Source organism: Nilaparvata lugens, chromosome 7 (genome assembly GCF_014356525.2).
Source record: "Nilaparvata lugens isolate BPH chromosome 7, ASM1435652v1, whole genome shotgun sequence".
NCBI classification, from domain to species: domain Eukaryota; kingdom Metazoa; phylum Arthropoda; class Insecta; order Hemiptera; family Delphacidae; genus Nilaparvata; species Nilaparvata lugens.
In genome coordinates, this window is record NC_052510.1 from 4,162,291 (window position 1) to 4,189,408 (window position 27,118).

The 27,118-nt window shown below is 31.5% G+C and overlaps 1 protein-coding gene and 1 non-coding gene across 2 annotated transcripts; both read right to left on the reverse strand.

The window, feature by feature from the left end:
- Positions 1-12,678: 12,678 nt before the first annotated feature.
- Positions 12,679-12,760, reverse strand: Trnas-gcu. The gene has a single exon. It is a non-coding gene; the product is annotated as a tRNA-Ser (tRNA).
- Positions 12,761-14,415: 1,655 nt separating this feature from the next.
- Positions 14,416-22,221, reverse strand: LOC120352157 (ras GTPase-activating protein raskol-like; the record flags this gene model as incomplete). Its single annotated transcript, XM_039431827.1, is given in 3 exon segments — positions 14,416-14,631; positions 17,437-17,478; positions 22,109-22,221. Coding segments are annotated over 3 exon segments (371 nt in total), but the record flags the coding sequence as incomplete, so codon positions are not given.
- Positions 22,222-27,118: the final 4,897 nt, after the last annotated feature.

Sequence of the window (27,118 nt, forward strand, 5' to 3'; positions counted from 1 at the left end):
GAGTAGCAGGAAGAGGAGAAGTGAGAGGAGAAGAAGAAGGTAGAGAATGAGAGGGATGAGAAGGAGGAGGAGAGGAAGGAGAAGGAGAAGGCGGTGAAGAGGGAGAAGGAGGTGGATGAGTAAAAGAAAACGAAAAGCAGAATAAATATGATGAGATAAGATTGCGTGTAAGGCTAAACGAGAAAAGAAGACGAACATAAAATGAATTAGTAAACATCTGCCAAATACAAAAAGTTGAAGATAAAAACACGTTTGGCGGGGCACACACCGATTAGTTTAGTCACCGTTTAGTCACAATACTCCACATAGTTGCTCATGTAGACATGTCTAATTGCAATGACTAATCGGTGTGAGTTGCGTCATAAGCAGCAATGTGAAGTATTGTGACTAAACGTGTCTAGTCTTGTCTCGACTAATCGGTGTGTGCCCCGCCAAGCGTGTTTTTATCTTCAACTATTTGTTTTTGGCAGATGTTTACTAATTCATTTTATGTTTTCAAATTAAAAAAAATTGATCAATTTATATTAATTTAGATTATCAAAATTCATATTATTACTTAATCAATTCACTTACATTCAAGTGACCGTCTGTAGAGAATAAGCGTTGGAGCAGTTGAAGCATGCTTGATTCGACGTCGGATTTGTCTGTAGGACTTTTGCAGAGGTGAAAACATCATTCCAATTTTTATCACTGATTTACACTAAATATTTCACCACTCATCTCCTATAATATTCACTTCAACACAACACATACTACTATCCACTGTTAGTACAGAATATCCTTTGCGATTTCCATTTTATTGGATAATAACTGTCCAAATTATTGAATCATATTATATGATTATTGAATTATAATTATCTATGGATTGCTTTCATGTTTGTACACCTATTATAAATTGAAATTGTGAATTATTATTAATTTTTGAGAAAACATAGCAACAGGTCAATGTAATCAGAGACAAGAAATATAGAGCATATCTTATGAGTGATCTACACATCTACTCACACAACAAGAGCATATCTTAAGCTCCTTTATCTATGATGTAACTTACTGAGCGCGAGGTCTACTGTTCACAGAACTACTATTTATTACTTGCCCAGAGTACCACAAACACGACTAATGAAAACTAGGCTTTTCTTATTGTGTTTGCTCGAACTCTTCTACACTAATAATTAACTGAACACAACTAAACATCTTTCTCCAACACAACTAGTGTCCAATCCAAAGCTAACTTGATCAAATAAAACACAAATTCAAAAAACTAACACCACTTAGAACAGATCAAAAAACCTTCTCATTGTATTTGCTCAATCTCTACATTGATTATGAACATAGCCTAATCGCATAACACATAAAAAAGCCAAATATTATTATACAACGAAAATCAAAATAAAATGCTGTAATTCACCCCAAAGACTTCTGCTACAGCAAATATTGATAACAGGGTAAACAGCTAGATGGAAATTCGATGAGCCCTACTATTCAACAATTATTTGTCAGCCCGGGAATCGAACCCAGTACCTCTAAATTGCCGGTCAGGAATTCATAAAAATCAGCTTGATCAAATTAAACACAGATTTTAAAAACGAATAAACCTTTCCCATTGTATTTGCTCAAACTCTACACTAATAATTAACCAAACACAACTAAACATCTTTCTCTAACACAACTAGTGACCAATCCAAAGCTAACTTGATCAAATAAAACACAAATTTCAAAAAAACGAATACCACATAGATCATAATTGACCTTTCTCATTGTATTTGCACAAACTCTACACTAATAATGAACTAAACAACTTTCTCTAACAGAACTAGTGACTAATCCAAAGCTAACTTAATCGAATAAAACACACATTTCAAAAACTAATATCACTTGAAACATATTAATGAACCTTTCTCATTGTATTTGCACAAACTCTACACTAATAATGAACTGAACACAACTAAACATCTTTCTCCAACACAACTAGTGACCAATCCAAAGCTAACTTGATCAAATAAAACACAAATTTCTAAAACGAATAGACTACCACATAGATCATATAATGAACCTTTATCACTCAATTTGCACAAGCTCTACACTAATAATGAACACCAACTAAAAACATCTTTCTCTAACACAACTAGTGACCAATCCAAAGCCAACTTGATCAAATAAAACACAAATTTCAAAAAACGAATACCACATAGATCATATAATGAACCTTTATCACTGAATTTGCACAATTCTACACTAATAATGAACTGAACACCAACTAAAAACATCTTTCTCTAACACAACTAGTGACCAATCCAAGGCTCACCAGTAAGTAGACTAAATTCAGACCCATGTGTGCAAGACTACTGAGCTATCTCCCAATGAATCGCCTGAAGAGCTGTCAGACTATAATTAGAGCAAACTATAGAGCTATAACAGCGAAAAAGGTCCATTATTACCAAAGGCACCACAGAGCTATAATAGCAAACTAGAAACATCATTATCACAGGCACCCGCATATAACTCTCATTAGTAACAGACACAAGCCACAAGCATTGACCGATAACACAGATCTGCCTGCTGCTTATAATATTTATGCTTGGCTGGTTATTTTATGAGGAGGCTACATCTACATAGTGAGGATTCAGGCTTGGACTAACCTGTCCTACAAATTCATTTGATCATCATGAATTGGTACTTGTGAATTCCATTATTTATAGATTTGCTGGTTGAAATCAAAACTTATTTATTGAAAAAGACAAATTCTTTTTGTACAGTCTGTTGATAATAGTTATTTGTTTATCTAGAGTGAAAAGTACGACTTTTTCTCCCTGAGGGAAAAAGTTGAAGCCCGAGGCGAAGCCGAGGGCAGCAATTTTCCTAAGGGAGAAAAAGTATTTTTCGCTCGTGATGTACACAACATTTTTCCTCCATCTACATTTTTTTATAGAAACTGCAAATTAAATCATTCTAATAACTTACGTATTGGTGACAATGTCTCCTAACAACATAACCTAAAATCTAAAACCTAAAAACCGGTCGTCTGATAGGCACTGCTGATTGCGCTATCTATCGGCCAAGTGTAACAATTATATTAGCTGGGCTCCCAAAAATGGCTGACTCCAGATCACGCGGTTCAGATTTGAATTGCAGAATGCAGATCAAAAATATTTGTTGGCTGGTATTTTGAATAGAATAAAATAATTTAAAAATTGTATAAATTTTTATCGTCTACTAATATTAGAATATAATATCATACAAACATATATTTCATGATTTGTTCAAATTTCTGGTTGTGGTATTGAATTCAGTTGACTCAATGACAGACACCTCTATTACGCTTTCTCTTCTGAGCTTAGACCTTCTAACCTATTACCATGTAAGTTTTTAAAATAGAGATGCTTCCCATGTTATTTAAATGGAGTCACTTTTACTCCCTAGGGAGTTTTCTGTTTTTTACTACCTAGAGCGAAAAAGTGACACTTTAGTATTATGTTTCAGGGAGTAAAGTAAGTACTTTAGACAGTAGGTGGAGGAAAAAACATTTATAGTGAGGTCCACGTTAAAAAGGCAGTGGAGAATTATACAGTTATACAGATAGAAATTCCATTTTATTGTTAATATCGGGTACCAAAGATACCACGAATCTAGGAATCAAAGCTAATATTAATTAGCTTAATTAACTTTATCTAAGGAATAGACGACTCTCTAGCTCTCTTTTGATAGCCTTATCTCTTCAGCCTTATTTCTAATCTAGATTCCTCCTTAACTTATCAAATTGCATGATTGACAAAAAAGAAAGAATATTGAGCAAGGAGACAAAATCTCTCTTGAAACGTTGAAACTGAAGCCCCATTTTCAACCTACATTCTTACTAAACATTCTACATAATTGAGGAGAAGGAATAGAATATTTGAGTAAGAAGCTCTAAAACCAGACAAAATCTCCGTTGAAACCGAGAGCTTATAGTCACAGTTTAACGGTCTGTAAGTTTCAAACAGCACTCAGCTCTTGTGAAGCACCTGAACTTTGTAAAATAAAGACGTCCATGGCAGAGGTGAATAAATAGCTTCACAAACATAAATGGATGCGTCGGCAAGCCGCACAAAAATGACGACATAATTGAGAATGCAAAGTGCACAACCTTAGAGAAGAGAAGAAGAAGAACAGAAGGAATAGAGAAGAAGAACAGAGAAGGATGGATGGTGTGAAGAAGTAGTCCAAAAGCAGACTCATCACGTACATATAGCGGAAAGAGGAGACACCGGCTGAGTTTGAAACCATGAATGGAGGCCACATAAATCATATTTCTATGAAAGAAGAAGACGAGGAAGAAGAAGAAGAAGAAGAAGAAGAAAAAGAAGAAGAAGAAACTTAGGTACCGTCAAAAGGAAAACGTTGGTGCGTTGTCAGAATAATAAAATCGAATCTTGTCTCCATGTCTGTTTATAGAAGTAGATATTACTTCTACAAGGGCTAAGTTAATTTGTACAAGATTTTTACGGAAGAAACACTTCAAACTGACTTCTAAATCGATTAGACACTTAAAAAGGAAAATTTATGGAGAAAGTCCTTCTTGAAGCCATCAACAATACATTTTTGATGAATAGAAAGAGATGGATAGATACAAGTTGAAGAGAATTTATCATAAATATTTTGGTAACATTAAGATATTTTCACTAGAAGAATAAAATAATCAACTCAAGTAGGGTCAACAATCACTATAGTGAGGTCCACGTTATAATGGCAGTGGAGAAAGATAGGAGAACAACGTTGCCGAACCTCTCTCTTGTCTATGCCTTCTATAGACGGTAGCTGATAAAGGTTTATTGATGTAATACTAACTTTAATTCACGTTTAGAATAATCAATTATATTTTATTAAGCAAGGAACTATATTTTTCAATAATGCCATAATGGATTTTCATAATTGAGATGAAATATTTTGTTAATTAATTATCAATTCTACATTGTTAAAAGACGATCTGGCAACAGAACAAAGCGAGAAAGAGATAGCGCTATCCGCTTTGTTGAATGAAAGACAAGGATAGCAATACCATTGCTAACTAAACACTGTTATTATAACGTGGACCTCACTATAGTTGAAACCCTCAAACTTTCCATAGTCAACATACATCAAAAACCCCCTTCAAAAATTTCTCTATGACTTAATAATTGACGTAAATAACATCAATTTTAGAAATTGATGCAAGAAACTTGATATAATTATCAATAATTGTTTCCATTGTTAAAAACCATGTAAAGTAAACCCACTAATTAGTCATTATGATATAGGCCTACGTTCCATGCTTCCTCATTCAAATTATCCAAAGATCTCAACAATTTCACACTCTGGTAGAATTTACTAAACTATTTTTAATCTTATCCAACACCACATTATGCCTAAATCAACGATAAATCTGTCCTTTTTCTATATAATTTCTACATTGCTTGAATTAGTGAATTGGTAAAGACCATCTAATCAAAACCATCTACTTCGACAATAATTATTCTCATTAAATAAATAAGTTTAACTGACCAGTTTCGAATATTAGTGAAAACTTTAATTAATCTCAACCAATAATTTGCTATGAATAAACTATTGAAACTCAATATCAATATAAGCCACCTACATTCATTTAACTTCCATGTTTATTTGGAACTAAAATTTCATAAAAATTGTAGAAGTGGAATTCTAAGCTTACTTTGGACTTTGTCACCTATAAATTTGGAAGAAAAATAGCACAAGGACTACCTTATTATTTTATCTACAAATATGTTATTACATTTTCCTACAGTTACGTTGAAAAGTGGCCATTGCTGCACTGATTACAGAACGCAAAGAATCACTTTTCCACTCTAGTGCGGGAAAATTTTTTCTGCACTCCAGATTTGCAACATGGCAACGCAAAATACTTAGTAGGTTATATGGAGCAACAGTGCAGCAAAATCAAAATGAAGTTGGTAACAGTGACTGCTGTGGCTGCTATAGTGAGCAGAGGTGCAACCAGCACAACGCGCTAATTATTACATTATATATTATAACCAAGGACAACATTTTTATTCAATTGACAATAAATTAAAGTTTTTATCAATAATAAAATTACACAGAAAAACATTTGATGCATTTCAGGCAATTTTACCATAATTACCCACTTTTCATATTCAATGGTAACTGTAGGAAAAACTTAATGTGAAATACGTGCGCAAAGTTCCTCTGCTGCACTCAAGAAACCATTCCGCCCTCGCCTACGGCTCGGGCGTAAACGTTCTTTCGGTGCAGCAAACTGTCACTTTGCGCACTAGTTTCACAAATAACTATAGTGTCATTTGTATAGTAAATAAATACACTTTTTTCTATGTATTTAAACACGACATGCAGTCAAATATTAAGTAAATAATTGAAAACTTCTACTTACAGTCTGAAGTACTTTCGACCGTCTAGCGATCAATTTTCAACAGTGTTGAATATTGATCAGTTTTAATTATTTACTTAATATTTGATTGCATGTCGTGTTTAAATACATAGAAAAAAGTGTGTTAATACATAGAAGCTCAGAATGGATCAAGAAACTATCATCTTTAAATAATAAATATTATTATCACACTTTTCACACAAATTCAAACACCCCAGGTCTTCCTATTAATATCCACACAAAACTTTCACTTTTCTCCCTAACATCTATCAAAAACCCAACTCCTTTCTCCAATCATCATCATCTATAAACTCGAAAACAAAGATTCAACAACATTTCAATAAAAACCAAGATGGCCGACCCTAAAGCAAAGAAAATAAAACAATCGTATAAGTTTTCTCTGCCGGAAGTTAATATCGCGAAACCAAAACATAGACTAAAAGCTAACACAAACTGAAAGCAAAACACAAACTAAAAAACCGATCAGTTGCAAATTCGTTTCAAGTGGAGTTCAGAATAGAAAGATTACAGAGGAAGTTCCCTATCACAGACTGCGGTCAGTATTAGTTCAATGTGAAGCTTTGAAGTTATCTATGAAGAATACTGACAGTTATCAGTGAAACACACTACATTTATCCATATAGATATCGACTCTACTCAGTCAGAATCGAATAAATGGGAAGTCTTGATAGTTTTTATGAGGATACCTGTCAGTATGAAGTGATTTTCGTAATAGTTATGACTCAATCTGGTTGTATACACCCATAGCAGCCACTTCCTCTCAAACAGATAACGCCCTGTGGTTGTGACAGTGGAAAATAATAATTCAATTATCCCATGAGGATTGTTGTATGTAGAACATAATATGCAATTATACGCCCTATATTACCAAGGGTTTTATTTTATTTGTTAGAGATGTATTTGGAGTAGACTACTAGATATAGTTCAGAGTATATATTTCATTCAAAAGTACTCATCTATGGGAAAAGATACATAGGAAAATAGGCCTACATAAGAATGAAAATCCTTCGCCTTCAATATATACAGAGTGCGGCAGCAAAACTTTATTTTTGACCGAGCGAAGTGGGGTCTAAGATTCAAGTCGACGGTTGGCATTCCCCTTAATGTTTAAATGTTTAAATGTTTATATGTTTATATGTTTATATGTTTATATGTTTATATGTTTATATTTTATATGTTTATATTTTATATGTTTATATGTTTATAGGTTTATATGTTTATATGTTTATATGTTTATATGTTTATATGTTTATATGTTTTATGTTTATAGGTTTATATGTTTATATGTTTATATGTTATATGTTTATATGTTTATATGTTTATATGTTTTATGTTTATATGTTTATATGTTTATATGTTTTATGTTTATATGTTTATATGTTTATATGCTTATATGTTTATATGTTTATATGTTTATATGTTTATATGTTTAAATGTTATATGTTTATATGTTTATATGTTTATATGTTTATATGTTTTTATGTTGCGCATTTACGGCGAAACGCGGTAATATATCTTCATGAAATTTGACAGGTATGTTCCTTTTTAAATTGCTCGTCGACATATATACAAGGTTTTTGGAAATTTTGCATTTCAAGGATAATATAAACGGAAAAAGGAGCCTCCTTCATACGTTCAAAGACCTTAAAGATGCATAGACTCACATGCAGCGGTAGTGTCGTACTTGGAATTGAAATCCGCCATTGAGGGGGCAACACATAAGATTATTACATACCAATGCCACCAATGCCTTTGTGATCTATAGTATTACAAATATATTATATAATATCTCGTGCTAAAATACCCCAATGGCGGCCTTCAATTTCAAGTAAGAGCTATCATTGGGAAGGCATAGGCATTGTGGGTCTATATCTCTTTAAGGTCTTTGGATACGCCAATATTACCGTAAAAATCAGACTATAGAATTATTCATCATAAATTAGCTGTCTAGTGGACTATAATACTACCCGTTCAAAAACATCGAACAACTTGAAAATGTATCTTTCCATTAACGTTAGTAGCCAGCTGACTATAATACTACCCGTTCAAAAACATCGAACATCTTGAAAATTGTATCTTTCCATCAACGTTGTAGACAGTAGCAGCCAGACCTGATAACAGCGCTCACACTCACATTCCGGGACGACACGTCACGGTACGATATAGGACAGAAAGCTCTATGTTTATTTAGGATTTTTTCTAGACATTTTTAATTGATAAATTATTTATTAATTTTTGAGAAAACATAACAACAGGTCAATGTAACTCACTGAGCGCGAGGTCTACTGTTCACAGAACTACTAGTTTAAAGTAAACGCCATTCAGTCAGCTGATGTCGTAGTAGAGTAAATTTGGTCTCGTTAGAAAGGTCAGATCATAAAGTTTTCTTCCCGACATGTTCATTTGCCATCATGCATTGCAACAAATGCGTGCATTTGCCGTTGATACATATTTTTGAACCATTGTGATTTTTTTCCAAGGGGGTATTTGAAATCTCTTGTTTATTTGAACCGTCCAAGGACCCTACAAGATTTGAAAACCAATTTCAGGGAGGAAATTATTGCTAGCATAACGCCTGCAATGCTGGCAGGAGTCATCAAATCGGTTTACTCAGTGTATGGAGAATGGGGGATGTCATCAACTGATTTGATATTCAAAACTGATTGAAATGAAACTTTATATATGTGTCTACATTACAAAAAATAATTACAAACTTTCTGAACCATACAAAGAGTTTTATTTACTTGAAAAAAGGAGGTTTCACTGCCACACTTTGTATAATAGTTGATTCAGATGCAATTATACGTCCTTCATTATCAGTAGTATAATTTTATTAGTTTACGCTGTATTTAGAATACTGGATGTAGCTGTTCAAAGAATATATTTCATTCAAATGTAAATGTGATCATCAGTGAGAAAAGATGTTTTAGCAATTAAAATATACATAGAAATGAAAAACCACAATACAATAGATGATACTGGTACGGTACACGTTGTTTTAATAAGACAGTTTTGGAACTGTAGCTTACAATAATTGATTATCTGTTGTATAATAATGTTGTTTATTCAATGTTATTTAACAATAAATAATGTTGTTTAATAGATGCAGTTCAAGGAAGCTGAATAGGTAACTTAGATAATATAATACAAAATATATATAATATGAAGAAACATATACATAAATAAAACATTTATTTACTCACCAATAGAAATTGTTGATTTTGAATGAAGGTAATGATTTTGAATTGATCAATAGTCTAAGTAGAACTCACCTGCAAGAATGAAGAAAAAATAATTATTAAAAAGTATTGTATTGAAGCATGGAAGAGCTATTCTAAAGTAAAGTTATATAATATGCAATTAATTTTATGTTCTAAATATAGTTCATAAGTTTCATATTATTAAAAAGTTAGTAGGCTAAATATAAAAATCATGATACTTTCATAACTTTCTCTATAACAGCGATAATTTGCAAGGATGAATAAAAGTAAAATCAAAGCTATAATAGAAGTATGTATGTTTTAGTTTCACTCAAAACGCAGTTTTGCAAAAGACAATCTACAAAATAAGACAAGTCCGCAAAAGCAAGAATAGAAGGCTAGAGTTGGGATGGAAAATCACAGCAGGACAGCTCATGCCATCTAGCGGCGAAACTCTCAACCACGTCCAATGTACTGGACTCTCCGTCACGGCTAAATTCAGTACCGTACTCGGTGGAGTGGCCAGCTATTATTGTTGATAGGAAATTGACCAATAAATTATTTATTATTCATTGCCAACAACTGTCACAATTTACTGTAGTAGTAGTATGATAATAAAATATAGTATTAAAACTGTACTTCAATACAGATATCAATCTACAGACATAATATTTGAAAACACTTCATTCACATGGGCTAATTTTTAAATTAAAAGTAAAAAGTATTATTATTTCTAAAAATAAAGGGTGCTTTGAGACTTTTATATTGTTTTATCAATCTACCCGTATTTTATAATATTTGAAATATTATGATGCAATTTAAAATACAGTGAGATATAAGATATCAATCTATGATATCTCAAATAGATGTTCAAGATTATAGTTTTTACAATTTATTCATTTTCCATGTCAATTTATTATTAAGATTTTTATAATTCGAAGTATGACAATTTGATCAATTGAGAAATTTTTATCATAAACCACTGTCAATCCTAAAAAACAAAAACCTTCATGTAAAGAAAGTTCAAATTATTGATAAAATGTAATTTTTACATCTCAATTCAATTTTCAGTTTGGATTACAATATAATACACGTAATACACATTGAGTTAATTGTATGAATAAGAGGATGATCTTGACGAAATTTCTTTTTGCAAGACATTAGAATTCTACCTAATTTTTTTCAAACTTTACTTAAACAAATTTCTCTAATAATGTGCCAGTGGACAAATAGTGTAATATTCATTATTGAAAAATTGAAATACCAGGTATCAGCCAAAAAAATTAAGATTTAACATGAAGCAATGGTCCTTTGATCCAAATAATATTGGAATTGGACGATAAAGTATTATGATTTATTTCATATAGTTTTTAATAAATCCTCCAATTCGATTGACAATAAATTAAAGTCATTTAGGTACCGTAATCTCCCATAAATCATAAAATCCACAATAAAATATATGATTTGTGCGGGTCAAATGATCTAATTCAAATCCGCTAAGGATTCGAATCCGCTATGTATTCAAATCCGCTACGGATTGGAATCATTTACCAGATTGACAATTATTATTTGAAGTCAGTACGATAATTTTTCATCATATAAGTAGACTACAATAAAATATGAAATTCTCGTGATTAACTTTAACAAGAATGGGATTACAATACTCAGATTGACAATATTTCAAATGTCGAGTCAGTGAGGTAAAATACATCAACTAATCAAAACTCCAACAATACATTATAACATAGAGAATAGAATACAACTCTAACTTATTCTAATTAAAAAGAAAAAAACTAACGCAACTGTTTTCCAAAGAAAAGAATGCAATATTGTATTATTTCCTCTCTGATTATACTATAGTGAGATTAACATTATAACGTCAGTGGAAAAGATATAGAACGGCATTATTGCCAAGTTTCTTTTTCGACTGCCTTCTATATAAAGGTATAGTGGTTACTGTACCTGTAATTCAAGTCATCCAGGTATATCTGATATCATATTAAATGTAGAATCTTGTTATTAATGATCAATTCATACCTTAAAATAAAATATTTTATCCACCAGGAAAATATGTTTTTATTGAATAATAATAATAATTTCTGTAATTGAGTTTGAGATAAATAATATTCTTGTAGCTCGTTCAACAATATTCATAATATTTCATCATTGTTAATATTATTCTTCATAGCCTACAAACGATTTAGCTATAAACGTTATCATTTATAGATAAGGTTATCATCTATGCAAAGTTTGATTTTAGATGACCAATTATCAGGCTTCAGATACAATTTAAACAAAAAAAAATTCAAGTGGAAAAGATTGTGCATAAAAATCTCTACAATATAGATAATTAGGATTCATCAATAATGCTTGTATGAAAGAATCAGTCTTTCCTACAATACTCAAGCACTCTAGAACAGTGCCTATCCATAAGAAAGACAGTAAAGATCTACCAGAGAATAATTTATGTTCATGATCATTTATGTTCATTTAGGCTAGGCGCACACCAGTTAGACAAGACAAGACAAGACATGATCAGAAACGTTTAGTCACAATACTTCACATAGTTGCTTATGAAGCAACACACACTGATTAGTCTTTGCAATTAGACATGTCTTCATAAGCAACTATGTGAAGTATTGTGACTAAACGTGTCTTGTCTTGTCTTGACTAACCGGTGTACGTCCAGCCTTACACTTCACTGCATTTTGTCTATTTGATTGTAAATTTATGGCAAATAAATTGAATTTGAAATTTGGCAGTTTGGAGTTGAAAAAGAATGAATAGATCTATCTGCTTTGTCTAATGTCAGACACGAATAGAAAATCAAAGTTTATGAGATTTTTCAGATTGGAGTTTAAAAAGATCAATAGATCAATCAATGATAGGCAAGAATGGCTAACCAAATGCTGATTTTAAAACGTGAAAATTAAAAAGTGAAAATGTCTTGACAAAAAATTCCAACGAGAATGTACAAACCAATATTAATCAAATACTGATTTATAACGTGAATATAACTATAATATGACGTTAAAAAGGTTGAATTATCACGACAAAAAAATCCGACGAGGATGGGATTCGAACCCACGCGTGCAGAGCACATTGGATTAGCAGTCCAACGCCTTAACCACTCGGCCACCTCGTCCTTGAAACTCACAACTGTTATTCACGGTTCTAGGACCTGGGCGTCCCTGAACTTCATTATATGCTTAGTAAACGCTCTGTCCTTGAATATTGGTGCATGAGATTTACTTCAAACCTTCATCAGTATTTCATGAAAATAACATGGATGCTTCTCATTCAATAAATGCTTCCTTACACATATATATATAAATATAAATCTTTGCTCTATGAATTGGGGTTTGCGGGAGAATTAAGCTGTTTTGAATGGGGTAGCATCAAATTAGTTACCGTACTACAATATTATTATCTAGAACAGAATAATAGATTCAATTCAATAAATTATTGTTTATATACACAGTTTTAAACCATTTAAGTTTCTAGAAGAAAATATGAATTTTGAAATAATATCATCTGTAGTAAACTTGATCTATAATTAATGAAAATCCAAATGGAAAGCGAATTATTACACAAATTTATTCTTTGTCACACTTATTCTAAAATCAATTTTTAATGCTGCTCTACAGAATAAGAGAACGGTATTCAAATCTCATTGAATATTCATAAATTGATAAAATAGGAAAACAAAATTCCATGATGTATGCTTATAATAAGTGACTTATTTCAATTTTTAATGCTGCTCTACAGAATAAGAGAACGGTATTCAAATCTCATTCATAAAACGATAAAATTGGAAAACAAAATGCCATGATGTATGCTTATAATAAGTGACTTATTTCATCTCCCAATACATAATCCATGATAACATAAGTTAATGTCTAATTCTATTTACATTGAACATCGAATGAAGATGAAAAATCATGACGAGTTATGAAAGAAGAATACTTGAAGTGAAGAATAATGAATTAATTTTCAAAAATGATTGGGAGTGGAATATCAGTATAAATCAACTGCTCTATTCCAAAATCAACCCTGGATTATCGACCAATACAGAACACACACCCCATAGGATTGATGATTAGAACAGAATGAAATAAAATGAATTTTTTATTTGATGGCTAGGATGAACTAGAAAATACCAGTATAATCCAAGTCAACAAACTGCCCTCTAGTCCAAATTCAACTCACTTAATCAACAGTTCTCTGCCAAACTGTCATCATAATTTCAAATATTTTAGGTAGCCTACTCTTAATTGATGGTTTAATAATGATGATATTGTATCAATGAAATGTTTTTCAAAATCAATACTATAAATAATATTCTTGTTAACAAAAAAAACTCCAGAGAACTGTATTTTTTTAAAATTTAATGATCTTATTGTACCAATAAAACATTCTCCAAAATCAATATTAAATCAGAGACAATTAATCCAAGTTACAGTATTTAACGGTACCTCAGATTTATAATCAAACCTAATATTCTTGTTAACCTTGAAAGACTTACACCAGGTTGCACAAAAATCTGTTAACTCCTAATCTCAATTAGATGCCACGAGAACCAATCAGAGAATCCTTCTTTTCAAAAAAAAAACTTATCATGATTAAAACTTGACAGGACTTTGTGCAACAGGGCCTAAAGAAATAAATTTTTGATCTATTGTGAAAATTGATTGAAAGTATTGTATTAAATAGATTAATTTTTTGTGGAACCAGGCCTATGAGAAATAAATCTTAATCTATTCTACACTAAATTTCTAATCTACAATCTATTCTTAATTTTCAATTCTCCTCACCTAATGGCGACGATGGCAGAAAAACCTCCTCCCTGAGCGACACGGTCTCCCCCTCCTCCTCTGCCTCCTCATTGCCCTCATCCTCCTCCATTAGGGGGGCGCAGCAGGGCATTGCCCCCCTCGTAGCCCCAGCGCTGTCTGAAGGCCTTGGCACCCCCGTCGAGCCGTACCCGGGTAGTTCCACGAATAGGGCATCGCCGATCTGAGGAAGGAAATTTGAAAATATTATTCAACTATATTAATAGAAATTATGAAATAAATGGAACAATGGGATTTTGTCTAGAAATATGAGGAATTTATGACAATATTCGAGTATGGAACACCGGAATTTTGTTTAGAAATATAAGGAAATTAAGACAATATTCCAGTATGGAACACTGCAGTTTTGTCTACAAATATTCGTTATTCTTTATTCTTTATTCTTTATTCTTTATTCTTTATTTATTCCATTGTCATTACAGATCATAATTATAATAAATATAATATGATTGAGAGAAGACAACAGGCATAGCCCAAAACTGTTTTCTCCCAAATTTTAACAAATAAGTTTCAAAAAAGAATAAGGTTAAAATTTTACTTTCACTTCAAAAAGTCCAATTTCCACTTCAAAACTAAAGACTAAACTAAAAATTTTGAATTTTGATATTTAAAAACTGATTAAAACAAAAATATTTCACTCAAATCTCTGCAGATTGGAATTTGTTGAGTAATTTTGCAAAATTTTGAGCCAGAAAAGAAACACAACACTTCACTATTAGCACAGCTGATGAATATGAGGAATTTAAGACAATATTCCAGTATGGAACACTTTAATTTTGTCTAGAAATATGAGGAATTTAAGACAATATTCCAGTATGGAACACCGGAATTTTGTCTAGAAATATGAGGAATTTAAGACAATATTCCAGTGTTTCATTATGGATAAATATTACTATACCTCACCAGAAACAGTATCTGAAGTCAATTATGAAATTATTAAAATCATGAATAGCAAATAAATTTTCTTGAAAGGGCAGCTTGAATTATTATAGAGAATTGCTAGGACCTATATCTACGCCTAGTAGCTAGCACTAAAATATTTTTTATATTTTTATATAAACACGACTAGTTTTTTGAGCACGCATGCCATTTTCAAAAGATATTATTATTATTTAACAGTAAAATATGCTCGAAACTACGGTAGTAATTTTGCTCAAATTCTGCAGTAATTTTCTATATTAAATAGAATTATATTTTGTAAAGTAACAGATTTTTTATTGCCTTGAATTCCACAATGAGAGAAAATCGCTCATTGATCTAGGGTACAGAAGGATTCCGAGGCTATTTCAGAAGAAAGAATGCAAGTCTCATCTACTAAGAATTAAGGTAACTTATTTAATTCACAAGTTGATAATATCAGTATTATACATTCACTGTTCTAAACATGAAATTAACAAATTAATTATTGTTCAATTGTTCATTGATAAAAATAATACTATTATACATTCACTGTTCTAAACATGAAATTAACAAATTAATTATTGTTCAATTATTGTTCATTGATAAAAATTAATACTATTGAATGTTTTTATCATATTTACATCAATGAAATACGCACACACATAATCATGAAATGCGATAGAAAATGAGATTGGCAAACCAATAGTTCAATTTATTGTTTATTGATGGTGGTCGGCAATATTGAATGAATGATCTTGAAATATTACAAAGATCCTGAAGTATAACATATTTAAATTACAGAGAATTCCAGTTTCAATATTGGAATATGATTGGACGACCAACGAATTTTGTGGCTTGATTTATAGAAATTCAAAAGTCCTTCAATCTCAATATAAGCTCTTACACTAAATTATTATGATTTGATTGTATGGTATGAGATGTTGTGGTATTTTTCCATAATTGAAAGAATAAGACTTTGATATTGTCAATACCACTTTTATTTATTCGAAAATTAATTTATAATTCAGAACCAGGTTTCATGGTAAAACCTACCACATCTTCAGCTGAACTAATAAGTTTGTTGTTATTGGAGGAACAGGAAATCCTGTTTGAAATTTCCTGTTCCTCCAATAACAACAAACTTATTAGTTCAGCTTAAGATGTAGTAGGTTTCACCATGAAACCTAGTTCTGAATTATAAATTAATTTTCGAAAAAATAAAAGTGGTATTGACAATATCAAAGTCTTATTCTTTCAACTAAATTATTACTTAATTCTCTCTGTACTACTCACCTCATGTCTAATGTGAGGGACTATCATGACACAGGGACTATACCTAATTACATTACAGATAAATATCTATGGAACAGGCTACTAACGTGAAAATGGGAAAATTCATGCACCACACATGAGATGAACATGAAAAACTCATAATAAAACTATCAATTCAATGTTATTTGTTTGTGAAAAAAATCAGAAGTACAAACATTTGGCAGCGGATTCAGAGGTATTTACATCCAACTCTAGTTTACTAAAGAGGCAAAGGCAATTCAGATTGTTACACGATTCAATTATTGGAGTTTAAAGTATCACAAAAATATTGTGTCTTGAGCTAAGCAAAAATATAATGAATGATCAAAAAACCATAGGATAATAAAAATGATTAACAATGAGTTTTAGCTAGCAGTGGATAAACACTAGTATGTATTAAAGAAATGGAAACACAATATACATCATTCAGCAGCAACAGAAACATTATAAAATTATACAGTAAATGGAAAACCGAAAAATATATACACAAAAACATAAATTAGGCGACAAATAGGCAGTGAATGACAAATCACATCTATTATAAACAAATTGAATACGGTAGTAGATAAATAAATTAGGCAAAAATAATAGGCAGTAAAGAATAATTATCAAGTCACACCTGCCATACGTGACTTGGAAATAACAAAAATTGTAATTGAAAAAACATGAAATATTATTCTAATCTTCTAAAAGAAAATCCATTGAAACCATGCTGAAAAACAAAAACACTTATAAAAATCAATTTCTTATGACAAACCTTCAAACGATTTCTCATCCCAAAAATCGTCCCAGGAAAAAGCTGCATGGAACAATAGAATTGACAATTTCAATGAAAATTGACAATACAGAACCCATTATCGAAATTAATCGATGAACATTATCAATAAATAAATATACATCCAGTGAATGATTTATTATTTGTGATAACACATTCTTTCAATAGAGTTGATAAAATGTTTGAATTGAAATAGCATGAGAAAAGAAAATACAAACTTTTGAGAAGTTTAAACATAGAGGCCTCTTTGATTATAAGTTTGTAAGTCGATAACCTATAGCTATATCATCCCTACCCTAACGCTACCTATGATTGATTGATTGATTGATTGATTGAGTACTTAGATTGATGATCATAGAGGAATGGAATTTATAGTTCATCTTTTAGATTTAGTTCATCTCTGCTATGATCAATCTAATATGTTATTCCAAAAGTATCTTTTCAATATTATTCTGTAAAGAACATGAGCCCGAATCAATTAATCTCTCTTATTGGAACAGCTAAATATTTGAATCCTTTGGAGCTGTATCAATATGGAAATTTAACTAATAATCCTAGCATAATTGGAAAACAGAATACCTGAAAAAGTTAATGATCAATTTAATTCTAAAGCCAAGTTTACACTAGATTTTTCAATATTAGAATCCTTTGGAGCTGTATCAACATGAAAATTTGATTGATAGTCCTAGCATAATTGGAAAACAGAATACCTGAAAAAATTAATGATCAATTTAATTCTAAAGCCAAGTTTACACTTCTAGTTTTGTCAAGTGAGATATCAACAAATTAGGCAATTCGTTGCCAATCTCTCAAAAACCACAGCAACATTATAACTTGTTCTCTACAGAAAAAATTGTGAACTTTTTTGAAGGAAATTAATTTGTGAACAAAATTTTGTTGACAGCTCTGTTGTAAACATGGCTTAATAGTATCACACACATGTCACTGTCAAGGAAATTCTAATACTTTTTGTGTAGTTAGGAAGTTGATATTCATATTAAATAAAAAGACTAAGAAATTGTCAAATACCACAAATTTTATTGAAACTTAGAAAGACCGGTTTCGGTTATTATACCAATTATACCATTGTCAATAAACATACAAGAAAGAGTTTATCAGAGAATAAAATTTATTTCGAGAATAAAATGAAAAGAGTTTATCAATCTCTGATAGTATTTTATTTAATAAGTAATTCCAACATCCAATAAGTTATAGTTGACTATTTTTGAAAAAAAAAATGCTACAACTTTCTCAAATAGATTTACATTAATAATTCTAAATATTCATTAATAAAATACATATTATAAAATAACATTAATAATAAATATTCAGGCAAGATACTCAAAAATCAGCTGATAGTTGCAGTGATAGTAGTTTTAATTTTTCTGCTCAAAATTTTCAAGTTTATTTCAATATTATTGAAACTTTCGGATTGTTTAGTGTTATTTCCGGCTCTCATCAACCCTTCGAAATTCAAAATTCATCAGTCATATCTCGAATGCGTATTCTCTGAGTGTTAATCTTTGGTGAAAACAGAAATTTTAAACTTAACCTCACTTTGGACTATTTATGTGCCAAAATCAAGGAATTGAAGAAGTTTTGGGCAATTGCCTGTTTCTCTTTCCAAATATCGTGTTTGTGACTGTTCAAATAAATAAATAAATAAATAATGATACACCTACATAATACCGTAAAGGTGTCATCCGACCCACAGTTGTAGATAAGTTATCCAATAAGTTATAATAGACTATTATTTTTGAAAAAATTGCTACAACTTTCTCAAATAGATTTACACCTACATGATACCGTAAAGGTGTCATCCGGCCCACACTTGTAGATCGCCTCAAATTTGTGCTGTATTTACGCCGTTTTCGCTTCCACCTGTACATCTATGTGACACTTCACCTTGTCAGCATTTATTGAATAAAAACACTAATACTACAAACGAAAAAATACTGACAGATTAACATGAATCTCACTGTATACTATGACACTACTTTCAGCACAACCTTACAACAACTAAAGACAGAACAGAACTGAACTAAAATCCTCAAACTGGACAATAATATCACAGAGGGAAAAGGATATCCTATCTTCTATCCTTCTCTTAAGACAATATACAGCAAAGCGTGAGAAATTATTATTCTATAGTGATGTCCATGTTGCAATGGCAGTGGAGAAAGATAGGAGAACAACTTTGCCGATCCTCAGTCTTGTCGATGCATTCTATACAATGTAGCTGATACTGGTTTATTTATGTCATATAAACTGTTCATTCTCGTTTAAAATAATCAATTATATTTTATTAAGCAAGGAATTATATTTGTCAATAATTTCATGATTAAGATTAAATATCTTGTTAATCAATCATTAATTCTACATTGTTATAAGCCGATCTGGCAACAGAGCAAAGCGAGAAAGAGATAGCGTTTAAAATGATCAATTACATTTTATTAAGCAAGGAATTATATTTGTCAATAATTTCATGATTAAGATTAAATATCTTGTTAATCAATCATTAATTCTACATTGTTATAAGCCGATCTGGCAACAGAGCAAAGCGAGAAAGAGATAGCGCTATCCGCTTTGTTGAATGATAGACAAGGATAGCAATACCATTGCTAATCAAACACTGCCATTATAACGTGGACCTCACTATAGTGAGTTTCACTAGAATCTGTCAGTATTCCTTATCGATATCATATCAATGCTTCCTATTTAACCCCTGCTGACATTAGGAGGTGAAAGCGGCAAGGACAGCCAAGGTCACAGGAAAAGTTAATAAAGGTAAGATTTTCCCCCAGACAAATCATAACCAACGTTTAAGCGGCCACTGATCTCAGATTAAAAGTTAATTGGGCGTTAACAATGGCTGTGGGGAGAGTTTGCGAACAGTGGTACATTCAATTGTTAGGCCTCTGAGTAAAGTAGTTAAGTTTGTCAGTTATTGTTTGCAGAAATATGAATCTTTGTTTGGTTGGTCTAGAATCTTTCCTCGAGATCAAAAGTGGTATTTGGTATAAATATAACTTAGCTTATTATTGATTTTCACATTTACTAATTTCATACCTACTGTTTTTGAATCGAGTACTGTAATTTGTCAGTTATAGTTTGCAGATATATAAATCTTTGTTTGGTTAGTCTAGAATATTTTCTCGGAAGTACAAAAGTGGTATTTGGCATATAACTTAACTTATTGTACTCATTATTGATTTTCACATTTACAAATTTTATACTGCTTCTGAATAAAGTAGTTTTTGTCAGTTATTGTTTGCAGAAATATAAATCTTTGTTTAGTTACGGTAGTCTAGAATATTTTCTCAAACGTGAAAGAGTAGGATATAACTCGATTTATTGTTAATTTTTTCACATTCATAGGTTTAATATTATATCAGATAAGTGACCAAATTTTAAGAGTTAAGTACATCTTATTGTTGAGCTCATGAGTCAAGTATTTGAGTTTGACAGTTATTGATTATAGAAATATGAATTAATAAAACAAAATAAAATCTTAAAAAACTTTAAAATAGTTGAACAATTAGTTTCCTAGTCTCTTTGGAAACTAGTTGTTCAACTATTTTAAAGTTTTTTTAGAAATAAAGGGTGCTATGAGATTTTATTTTGTTTTATTAATTTAAAAGTAGCCCATGTCAATAAGTGTTTTAGAAATATAAATCTATGTTTTAGTAGGCCTAAATCAAGATTATTTTCTCAAAAGTGGAAATATGAGTAGAAAAGTAGGAATAACCTATTGTAATAATAATTAATATTTCACATTTACAAATTTAATACTATAATTATCAGACTGATGTGAAGAAGTAATTGAACAAATATTGTCAAATCCACAAAATTAAGTTTATTTGAAAACCATACTCGAGTTTCTACACCATTATCAGTTTCCACTGAAGATGGAAGACCGGTTGCACAACAGCCGGTTAAATTTTAACCGTGATTAATTCCACGAGAACCAGTCAGAGAAGCAGTCTTTCCAAAACGCCTTCTCTGATTGGTTCTCGTGAAATTAATCACATTTAAAATTTAACGGCTGTTGTGCAACCGGTTCTCCATCTTCAGTGGAAAGTGGTGATGGCGTAGAAACTCGAGTATGGTTTTAAAATAAACTTACCTAATTTTGTGGATTTGATAATATTTGTATAATTTATTACTTTTTCACATCAGTCTGATAATTACGGTATAGTATTAAATTTGTAAATGTGAAATATTAATTATTATTACAATAACTCAAGTTTTTTCCTTAATTCCACAAAATTAGGATTTGACAATATTTGTATAATTATGACTTCTTCACATCATTATGGAGATGCTCACAACATTTCTGAAACCAGTGTAAATTATCAAACTAGTGACCAAGATCTCCAAGAATATGAGAGCTTTAGGAGAACAAAATCTAATTATCTGAATTTCAATGCCGCAGAACTTGTTACAGCGTAGAATGGCTGATAAATGATAAGATGATGATCTTTTATAAAAGTTCTGTGACAACTATCTTTGAGAAGAGTTTGGTAAATAAAATATATTGCTACATTGAGTGCTATATAGTTCGTGATAATGAAACAATATTAATAGAAAATATCCAATGAAATATTGCAACTATTAAAATGCACAAGAATTAAAGGTTTGAATAAATACTTACAGCAAGTTCTTCACTCCTATAGGCTGTCAGTGTTTGTTCATCTTGGAGTAGAACGCAGAAATAAGGCTCCCATTCCACATCATGTAGTCTTGTTCCTGGGCCTATTTCTTTGTCTGAAACAAATAGAAAAAAATCAATCAATTAATTGAATCTCGAAAAGATTAGGACAATAAAATACAAATAATATTGAATTGGGGAATTTGAAATAACAGGAGTTTCAGGAAAAACTGTATAGTAACTAACATAGCAATTAATTCATCCTTGAATCATCTTATCTGACGAAATTTGTAGATCAAAATCAAATACACAGTGTAGTAATACAATATTGGATACGTAATTGGGAAATTATTATAACAATATTAAAGGCCCCATACACTAGGGAACTTGGATCGGCCAACTTAGTTCGAGAAACCAAGTTCGTGCAGGATTTGCCCACACACTGTAGAGGGGAGAGCGAACAACCGTTCGTTACTTCAGTGTCTTTCGGGGTCTAGAGATGAGCGTTTCAAAGTTTGCAGCTGCTTTGGGAAGAAAATATATTGAATATATATAGATAGAATATATCGCCCTGGCGGACGAACCGAACAAAGTTTTTAATCCAGATTGAAGACCAAGTTCGTCACGAATTTGGTTCGCGGTTCGCCAATTTTCCACATACACTGGGAAACTTGGTTCGCAAGAACCAAGTTTGCCGATCCTAGCTCCCAAGTGTATGGGGCCCTTTATTCATCTCATAAAACATCTTACATCTCATCAATTTCGTAGTTGAAAATAAAATACTCAGTATAGTTATAGAATATTGAATATTTTGGAAATTTGGAATAACAGGAGTTTTATAGTGAGGTCCACGTTATAATGGCAGTGGACAAAGATAGGAGAACAACGTTACCGATCCTCTGTCTTGTCAATGCCTTCTATAGACGGTAGCTGACACAGGTTTATTGATGTAATAATAACTGTTCATTCTCGTTTAAAATAATTCATTTTTTTATTGAGCAATAAATTCTATTTTCCAATAATTTTATAATGAATTCACATGATTAGGATGAAATATTTTGTTAATTAATTATTAATTCTTCATTGTTAAAAGACGATCTGGCAACAAAGCAAAGCGAGAAAGAGATAGGGTCATCAGCTTTGTTGAATGATAGGCAAGGATAGCAATACCATTGCTATAATCATACACTGCCATTATAACGTGGACCTCACTATAGGAAGATGATGCAAAGTGTGTCTATAATAATAATTATTCATCTTATCCGCCTAAATTTGTAGTTTAAGATCAAATCAATCATTTTTCTGACTGAATGTTTAGTTCAAAATTGAATCAATCAATTTATCTGACTAAATTTGTAGTTCAAAATCGAATCAATAATTTATCTGGCCAAATTTTTAGTTCAAAATCAAATAAATCACTTTATCTGACCAAATTCGTAGTTCAAAATCGAATCAATAATTTTATCTGACTAAATTTGTAGTTCAAAATCAAATCAATCATTTTATCTGACTAAATTTGTAGTTCAAAATCAAATCAATCATTTTATCTGACCAAATTCGTAGTTCAAAATCGAATCAATAATTTTATCTGACTAAATTTGTAGTTCAAAATCAAATCAATCATTTTATCTGACTGATTTTGTAGTTCAAAATCAAATATCCTGTACAGTAATACATAATATAATAAGAAGAAGGAAGAGTTCATTGATCAACAATGACCAATAGGACAATTGACCAACAAAACAAAAGGATACCGTAATGATTGGCTTGTGATAGACAATAATAAATAATTGATACAGAGTACAGGTTAGGTTAGAAACAAGTTCCAGACCAGTAGGCTATCTATAGTGCAACTTGTAATTATGTCACTGGGTTATTGATGGGTGGTGATGATGGAGAACATTCTCAACTTCATCATCATCATCATCATCATCATCATCATCATCATCTTCTTCTTCTTCTTCTTCTTCTTCTTCTTCTTCTTCTTCTTTCTTCTTCTTTCTTCTTCTTTCTTCTTCTCTTCTTTTCTTCTTCTTTTCTCTCTTCTTCTTCTTCTTCTTCTCTTCTTCTTCTTCTTCTTCTTCTTCTTCTTTTCTTTTCTTCTTTTCTCTTCTTTTCTTTCTTCTTCTTCTTCTCTTCTTCTTCTTCTTCTTCTTCTCTTCTTATTCTTCTTTTCTTCTTCTTCTTCTTCTTTCTCTTCTTCTTCTTCTTCTTCTTCTTCTTCTTCTTCTTCTTCTTCTTCTTCTTCTTCTTCTTCTCTCTTCTTCTTCTTCTCTTCTTCTTTTCTCTCTTCTTCTTCTCTTCTTCTTCTTCTTCTTCTTCTCTTCTTCTTCTTCTTCTTCTTCTTCTTCTCTTCTTCTTCTTCTTTCTTCTTCTTCTTCTTCTTCTTCTTCTTCTTCTTCTCTTCTTCTTCTTCTCTCTTCTTCTTCTCTTCTTCTTCTTCTTCTCTTCTTCTCTCTAAATTCTTAATATTCTTCTTCAACTGCAGTCCGCCTCCTATTCTGGACTTGTGTGTGACCTGGATGCCTAGATGCTTCTTAATAATATTATATAGTGGAAGTGCCACATCATTACTTCCGCTCTCCATCTCACTCCTACACACACGTCATATGATCACACATCTCACTCTCTCTCTCTAACACACACACACACACACACACACACACACTCTTCCTCTTAATCAAAACTTCAAAAGGCTACAGATACACGCATTATCTAAATTACATGAATGAATGTATCTGAATCTGAGCTGTGTTGGTTTTCCTAATTCTGCCCTTGTTAATTACAAAGTAATTGATTCATTACAGAACATAATCAGTAGCAATAAATAAACGATACATTATAATTCCTTTTTGAAATATCACATGACTCATTGATTATCATGTGAAATGTGACTTTAATTGATCGATCAATTCGACTCAATTTTTTAGCAATTATTTGAATGGCCAAAACTGCTTGGCCAGTGAAATAAATATTCTCAAATCATAAGTTTCTCCCATTGGGAATATTGCCGACCCACATCACTACTTGTAAGATCTCCTCACCATCTACCTCTGATGGCTACCATACATGAATGATGAGTTCCAGTGTCATAGCATTTGTTTTAGTTCATTTTTCTTGAGCGATTGAACATGGATAACTATGTTCTTAAAATGTTGACTATGTGATAAAATATTTCAAAAAGGGTACTGAGATTTTTATTTTTATTTATATTTATATTACAAGTAGCCCTATACAGAAAAGAGATTATATTTCTTTCCTTCCTAAGAAGTGTCGTTCACTTCCTATCTTTCTCTCCCGTGAGAGTGAAATAAAGTTTATCATGAGGGTTTATTTTGAGAGAGAAAAAAACTTTATCGTTTTTCCCAATTTTTTCCAGTCCACCTCTTAGTGCCAGTTGCACAAAAGCCGATTAAGTTTAATCCCATGAGAATCAATCAGAGAAGCCGTCTTTTCAAAAAAGCCTTCTCTGATTGGTTCTCGTTAAATCAATCACAGTTAAAATCTAACCGTCTTCTGTGCAACCAGGTCATAGTAATGTGATCTCCCTCTCATCTCCTTCTCTCTCTACTCCCCGTTCGTGTGTTAATGGGGAGGATATTTTATATCCTTCTTAGAGAATCGACAATTATTTGTTGAAACACCGCCGATTTATGAAGTTACATCACATTATTATATTATCGTTATTCTAATTGCATTCAATCATTATTGTCATTGATTAATTGATTATACCTTGTAAATTTTTTTGAATAATTAGCATTACCGTCATTTAATTGACCGAGCGAAGTGAGGTCTAAGATTCAAGTCGACAGTTTGGCATTTCTCTTAATGTTTAAATGTTGCGCATTTACGGCGAAACGCAGTAATAGATTTTCATGAAATTTGACAGGTATGTTCCTTATTGAATTGCGCGTCGACGTATATACAAGGTTTTTGGAAATTTTGCATTTCAAGGATAATATAAAAGGAAAAAGGAACCTCCTTCATACGCCAATATTACCGTAAAAGTCAGACTATAGAATTCATCATAAATCAGCTGACAAGTGATTACACAGATGTGTGGAGAAGCCAGTCTATTGCTGTATTCCCATAAGGTCGATAGTTTCAATCAGGTATTTGTGGATGAGAATACTGCGTGAGGTCTACTGTTCAAAGAACTACTAGTGTAAATTAGTGTATAAGCCAGTAAATATTGTAACATACATAAATAAAGAAATCTAATCTAATCTAATCTCCCCTCCTTCAATTTTTTTTTACATTCTACTTCCGTTTTATGTAACAAATAAAGATGGATAACATCACATAAAACAGGAGAACTTTACAACTATTTCAACAAATGGTATTTCAATACGTAACATCTCAGAATAGAAAGAAGAGAATAGTCTGCAATACGTATTCCAATATACGTAACAGCATAGAATAGACTGCGTGTTACCCGCGGTAAAAGGTAAGCAGGTGATCTGTAATTTGTAGCCAATTTGAAGCACAAACCGGAGGAAACCGTCTGACCACGATCTACCTGATCGTTGATTTCAGACCAAGAATGCCAGGAATGAGGCAAAATGTGAACCAGTAGAGCACGCAACAAACTGTAATTACTATTAACAGTTAACTGTTGTTTAGTAAAACTCCTGTTTTGTTCAACTCCACTTGAAACTCAAATGTCCTACTATTACACAATAGTTTCTGGTTGTGCAGATTTGGTTATTCAATCGGAGGTTCAAGATTTAATTATGTAAAATTAATAATAATAATATATGATAATAATTATAAAGATAATAATAAAATACAATAAATACGGATAATCAATATAAAGGAGAATAATTCATTCATTTATCTATCGAACAAAAAGCACCCAACTTAATTGGTATTTAACAGTAATTGTTATATTTAGTTTAACTTCTGTTTTGTTTAGTTCAACTTGTAGCTCAACTGCCCTACTATTTTACAATACTTTTTGTGTAGTTGAGAAGTTGATATTGTGGTAATTATTCAAATTGAATGGACAGACTA